At 49.9% G+C, this 6,366-nt stretch overlaps 1 protein-coding gene across 2 annotated transcripts in view; it reads right to left on the bottom strand.

Annotated features, from left to right (window-relative positions):
- The window catches only part of LOC138144964 (tumor necrosis factor receptor superfamily member 10A-like), a 21,870-nt gene that overhangs the window by 12,250 nt on the left and 3,254 nt on the right, over positions 1–6,366 (bottom strand). For both annotated transcript variants that reach the window (XM_069066568.1, XM_069066570.1), the window contains exons 2-5: positions 3,709–3,834; positions 2,540–2,651; positions 935–1,008; positions 309–432 (exon numbers count right to left, since the gene is read on the bottom strand). In XM_069066568.1, the coding sequence (XP_068922669.1) occupies positions 309–432; positions 935–1,008; positions 2,540–2,651; positions 3,709–3,834 (436 nt within the window). The remainder of the gene's footprint in view (positions 1–308; positions 433–934; positions 1,009–2,539; positions 2,652–3,708; positions 3,835–6,366) is intronic.

Genomic DNA, 6,366 nt, shown 5'->3' with positions numbered 1-6,366 from the left:
TGTGTGTGTGTGTGTGTGTGTGTGTGTGTGTGTTGAGTGTCTGAGGCCAGATTTGAACTCAGGTCCTCCTGACTCCAGGGCTGGTGCTCTATTCACTGTGCCACCTAGCCGCCCCGCTTCCCTCCACTTCTTGAAGAGCAGGAGCGAGCCTTATTTCATCCCCAGTAAGGGGTGGGAGCAGATGAATTCTTACAAATTACCTTTTAACAATTCTTACAAAATGCCTTTCTGCCAAAACCCCAAAGTCAAGCAAAGAGGGGGACATCAGAAACACCCTGACCCCACAGGGCCAAAGGCCCATCAGTTACCATTTCCTTTTCTTCTTGCAGTAAATACACAGCCAGCAAACCCCAAGGATGAGAATGAGGATGAAGATGAGAATGAGAATGGGAACCCAAGACGCCAGCATCCCCATCCCTTCCTGTGGGCCTCCTACCAAGGGAAAGCAGAGAATGAGTCTGTGAAGGACAGGCCAGAGCCTACCCATCCTGAGCTGCCCTCTGCCTTCCCTCCAGCCTGTGACAGTGGCTGAGTCTCCTCTGGAGGTGATGGAGGTGGGAGGAGAAGGGGCATGTCACTGTGGCCTGGAAAGGGCCTGGGTACTGACCTGGGCCAGGCAGGTCACCTCTTTCCTCAGCCCGTGAGGCCTCCTAGGGCTCTAGGACTTTCTAGGGGACAGGAGGTGGGGCTTTCACCTCATTCAGCTGTGGGCTTTGCCAGCTGCCTCTGAGGGCCCTCTTGCTCTGAGTTGGGGCTTCTAGGACTCAGGTGGGCAGGTGTACATTCAGGTGTAGCTCTGGGCTGCACAGCTAATGGGGAGCGATGAGGCAAGGCGTGCTCTGGCCCTGCTCCTGACTGACTGCAGGGCTCCAGAGGGACACCCTGTGCATTTGGGCAGAGAAAAGGCCTGTGTCCTCAACACTGTCTCACTTACCTATGCCAGATACCCCACAGTGGGTGTCTGCTGTAGCGTTGCATCCTTGGAAAATCTCCATACCTTCTGGGCACCTGAGACCAGAGAAGAGTGAAGGCTGCTGCACCCACCCTCCTGGCCCCCAGGTTCTGGGATGATTATGGCAAGGCAAGGCTCCGGCAGCTTCACTGAGGCCCTCCCCCACCCCAGAGTCCAAGCGACCTTGAACCCAGGGACAAAGAGATGTCTCTCTCCTTATGGCAGGAAAACCTGCACTTACTCCATTCCTGTGAGTTCAGGCTGAACCAGGGTGGTCAATAGGGTGGGACCCTTCAGAGTCCCCAATCCAAGCCACTGTGCAGATCCCCCTCTCATAGCCCCGACTCAACAATCTCCCACTCACTCCAGGCTCTTCTGTTTGCCTTTGACAGCCCTTCACAGGCTGGCCGGTCCCTTGTAGCCTTTTCCTGTGTCACCTCCCTTGACATTGCTGGAACCAGGCCCACCTACTACTCTCTCCCTCTCACAGATGACTCATCTGCCCTCTCTGCCTTGCCATTTCACATCCCTCATGCTGGAAGTGCTATCCTTAGCATGATGCCTGGCATAGAGTCAGGATAAAATAAATGGTCCGCTCCTTGTGCCTCTGAGAGTCCTGGGCTTCCTTCTGGAGCATCGGGCTTCCATAAGGAGCTCCCCCTAAACCCAGGGGACACATAACGGTCCCTCTTCTGCAGCTGAGGAAGCTCCTATTAGGCTAGAAGTTAGTAATACACATCACATTAGCTCTGAGCCCCCAGTAGGAAATTCTCCCCATTCAAGCAAAGACTGGACTTTAAGCTTTAATCACATGTCTTTCTCCCCAGTTAGGCCCTGGCCTCTTGTGGGTGGAAGCAAAATTTAGGCAATGGAAGTGTTTGACCAGAGGCAGCCTGGACGATTACAGGATCTATGGACAGCCAGGTACCTGGAGGGGAACTGAGGGAAAGGGCTGAGGAGGTGGGCAAAAGTGGGGCCATCAGCCCAAGCCTCCTGCTCCAAGCTGCCAGGGGAGTCCATGGCCCTCTTCCATCTCCCCCTTCTCTGCCACAGCTCATTCCTATGTCCTCTCTTTCTTATCCAGTGAGATTGTGTTTTTTATTGAGAAAATGTCAATAAATCACTCATCAGTGCCCAATACCTAGTAGGTGCTTAAGGAGGTCCCCTTCCCCATCCTTCCTTTCTCAGTGATTGTCATGGGGAGGGGCCAGGTCTTTTGGGTCCCCTCTGGATGTCCTCACTTCTTCCTTTCTGCTATCACAAACTTAGACTTTCTCTCTGGTTTTGGGTGCTTTCTTGGTTTAATTCCAGTTTCTCAACTAGTGACAGAGACCCCACCCCCCAAATTCTCCAAACTTCACCCAATTAGAGCAGGCCTCCTCTGGCCCTTGGTTCTGGCTGGTTGTTTCCATCAATAAACACCCCCCCCCAACAAAGGTAACTACATTCAAGTGGAATTAGACCATCAGCAATCAATGCACTGCCCCCCAGGGCTTGAGGCAGCTCAAGCTGTACCTTCTCCATGAAGCCCACCGCCCCCCAGCTGCTGGCACAGCCCCTCCCAAGACCACCTGGACTCACACCTACCTCTCTGTGCAGCGCTGGCATATCTCACAGTCTGGATTCTCACAGTAGTACCCTTCTTTACATTGGCACTTCGTGTTGATACCCCCAATACAGGGACCCACCTTCACTTGGTCTGCCACAAAGGAACAGGTTTGGGTTAGGGTAATCCCGGAGTCACTGGCAGGCTGCCCATATGCCATCGCAAGGGGAGCATCCCTGGAACAACCAAACGGCCAGAAGCGTGCTCTTGGCTCACGCGGCCAGACGACCTCAGAGCTCTGACAGGGCAGTTGGGAGTCAGGCTGGTGTGCGGCTGCTGTGAGGCTTCAGCCCTCCCCAGGAGCTGTTCCTCCATTCTGCCTGGCAAAGATGCCAGCCCCCCTGGGACTTCCTGGCAAGGCCGCTCTTCACACCGAGCATAGCTGTGCCAGGCCCTGAAGCCCATCTACTATATACTTGGTACAGCCTGCTGGTCTGCTGCTTGGCGGGTGGGCAATGCTAGAAAGAGCTAGACCCAGAATTGGGAAGACGAGTCAGATTCAAGTCCAGCCACAGGCGCTTACTAGCTCTATGACCCTGGACAAAGTTCTACTGGCCTCAGTTTCCCCAGAATCAAAGGACAGATTTTTACAGTGCTTTGTGACACTTTTAATTATGCTCATTCCCACTTGTGCTGTTATCACTTTTTTATTACCCCACAGTGGGAGGCCCTACAAAAGGCCACAGCTGTTATTCCCATCCCCTATTCAGTACACATTTATTAAGCACGTCTCCTATCCCTGGGTGCCCACTCTTCCTGGTTCCCAGGCTGCTCCTCCATGGCTCAGGGGAAGGCTGCAATCAAAGGGACCCTCTTCATACTTGAGCTAACCTTTAGCAGCTTGAGGGACATTTTGAAACTCTCCAAACCCTGACCTCTTTCACCACACCCCCTACCCCCAGTTCTGATGGGTTGTTCTCTGGAGGGAGGGAGTGGGCGCGGCCAGGCCTCCATGACTGTCCATGGGGACTACTTTTCTCCCTCTCACCCTTCACAGTGGAGACCTGAGGTTTGGAATGGAAAGATGGGCACAGCGGTCTGCCAACAATGCCCAAGTCTTCCTCTCCTCCTGGTCTGGTGCCCAGACTCCCGGGCTGGCCTCCCTCTCTTTAGGGAAGCTTATGGCTTCACAGCTCAGTCACACACTGACCTTCTCTGCACTGGGCACACTGCATGCAGGTTTCCAGTCCATTTTTAAGGGCAAATTCTCCAAGGGGGCATTTCTCACAGCTTCCCAAGGTGTGGGGCAAGGTGCAATGCTGGAGGACCCGGGTTCCTGAGGAGGAAACAAAAGCTCAGAAAGACTCAGTAGCTGCTGAGTCAAAGAGATGGGAGCATGGAGCCAAGACGGCGGAGAAAAGGCAGCACCTTGCCTCAACTCTCCCTAAAACCTCTTCGAACAACTTTACATAATGCCTCACAACAAGTTCTGGAGTGGCAGGACCCACAAAGGAATGTGTTGAAATATTAGCCCAAGACAGTTTAGAAAGTCAGCAGGAAAGGTGTGTCCCACCTGGGCAAGAGAGGAAAGCAGTCCAGCACAGCCCTAGCCCCAGCAAAGCAGCAGTAGGCACTCGAGGCAGCTGAATCAGTGCTAGGAGTGGCGGTTTCCAGATCCCTCAGCAGGATGGTGAGCTGGTCAGGGTTCTGTTGCATTGCCCATACTTGGATCTGTGTTGCAGTCCTAATAGGGCAAGGAATAGCTTTTTTTTTTAAGCAATTGGGGTTAAGTAACTTGCTCAAGATTACACGGCCAGTTATTTCTGGGTGTGGTGCTAGTATCTGAGCCCGGATTTGATCCAGGTCATCCCGACACTGGAGCCGGTGCTCTTACTCACTGAGCCACCTGGCCGCCCCAAGGAATAGCTTTTGGCCACAGGGAAGCTGGGTCCTAGTCCCAGCTACAGGGAGGAAAAGAGTGCTTGTGGCTGCTCACAGACAAAAACACAGGCTAGGAGAGAAGCAAACACACCTCGAAAGAACCGAAAGTTTACAGGTCCCCAGATCCACCTCTGAAAATGGCTGCCCAAAAAACCTGAAACTTGGGGCGGCGCCCCTGAACTCCAGAAGCACTGAGCTAAAGTCAGGAAATAGAAAGGAAAAATCTTGGTTATAGAAAGTTATTCTTGTGACAGGAAAGATCAAAACATAAATTCAGAAGAAGACAATAAAGTCAAAACTGCTACATCCGAAGTTTACAAGAAAATTATGGATTGGTCTCAGGCCATGGAAGAGCTCAGAAAGGATTTTAAAAATCAAGTAAGAAAGCAGAGGAAAATTGGGAAAAGAAAGGAGAGTGATAGAAGAAAATCATGAAAAAGGAGCCAACAGTTTGGTAAAGGAGGCACAAAAAACACTGAAGAAAATAACTTAAAAAACAGACTATGCCAAATTTTGATTCCATGTATTAATTGTAAAAGAGGTATGGCAAATGGTAAAAGAGGCACAAAAATCCAATGAAGAGAAGAATGCCTTGAAAAGCAGATTTGGCCAAATGGAAAAGGAGGTCCAAAAGCTCGCTGTAGAAAGTAATTTTTTTAAAAATTAGAATTGGGCAAGTGGAAGGTAATGGTAGCATGGACCATCAAGGATCACTCAAGCACAATCAAAAGAATGAAAAAAAATTGAGAAAATATGAAATATCTCATTGGAAAAGCACTGGTAAATAGTTCGAGGAGACATAATTTAAGGATTATTGGACTATGTGAAAGCCATGATCAAAAAACGAGCCTAGACATCATCTTTCAGAAAAGTATCAATGAAAACTGCCCTCATATTCTAGAAGCAGAGGGAAAAATAGAAATTAACAGAATATACCAATCGCCTCCGAAAGAGATCCCCAAATGAAAACTCCCAGGAACATTGTAGCCAAACTCCAGAGCTCCCAGGTCAAGGAGAAAATACTATAAGCAGCCAGAAAGAAACAATTCAAATACTGAGGAATCACAGTCAGGATAGCCTAAGATTCAGCAGTTTCTAACTGAAATGATTGGAGGACTTAGAATATGCTATTCCAGAGGGCAAAGGAGTTATAAGAGATGCCTACCAAGAATCACCTGCCCCAGAAAATGGACATTTAATGAAACAGAGGACTTTCAAGCATTCCTGATGAAAAGATCAGAGCTAAATAGAAAAGGTGACTTCCAAATCCAAGACTCAAGGAAAGCATGAAAGAGAAATAGAAATCCTAAAGGATTCAAGAAGGTTAAACTGTTAACAGGCCTACATGGGAAAATGATACTTGTGGATCCTGAAAAGTCTCTCCTTATTATGGCAGTTAGAAGGACTGTAGACAGGGAGCACATGGCTGTAAGCTGAATGTGACGGGATGATGGCTCAAAAAAGAAAATGAAGGGGTGAGAAAGGAATACTCAGGGAGAAGGGGAAAGGGAAGGGCAGCATGGGGCAAACTATCTCACATAAAAGAGGGATAGAAAGCACTTTGACAATGGAAGGGAAGATGCAGGAGGTGGGAAAGGGAGTTCTTGAGCCTCACCCTCATCAGAACTGGTTCAGAGGGAATAACAAACATACTCAGTTGGGCATAGAAATCTATCTTACCCTACAGAGAAGTAAGAGGGGAAGGGAGAAGAGAAGGGGTTGGGGCCTGACAAAAGGGTGGGTTGATTGGGGGAGGCAGTGGTCAGAAGGAAAACACTTTTGAGAAGGGACGGGGTGAAGTGTGTGTGCACATGTGTGTGTGTGTGTGTGTGTGTGTGTGTGTGAGAGAGAGAGAGAGAGAAAGAGAGAGAGAGAGAGAGAGAGAAAGGGAGAGGGAGAGGGAGAGAGGGAGAGAGGGAGGGAGAGG

This window comes from Petaurus breviceps, unplaced genomic scaffold (assembly GCF_028583685.1).
Source record: "Petaurus breviceps papuanus isolate PSGF00001 unplaced genomic scaffold, PetGlider_PUasm1.0 90721, whole genome shotgun sequence".
NCBI classification, from domain to species: Eukaryota; Metazoa; Chordata; class Mammalia; order Diprotodontia; family Petauridae; genus Petaurus; species Petaurus breviceps.
The sequence above is the reverse complement of the archived record's forward strand: the minus strand, read 5'-3'. Positions and strand labels throughout refer to the sequence as shown.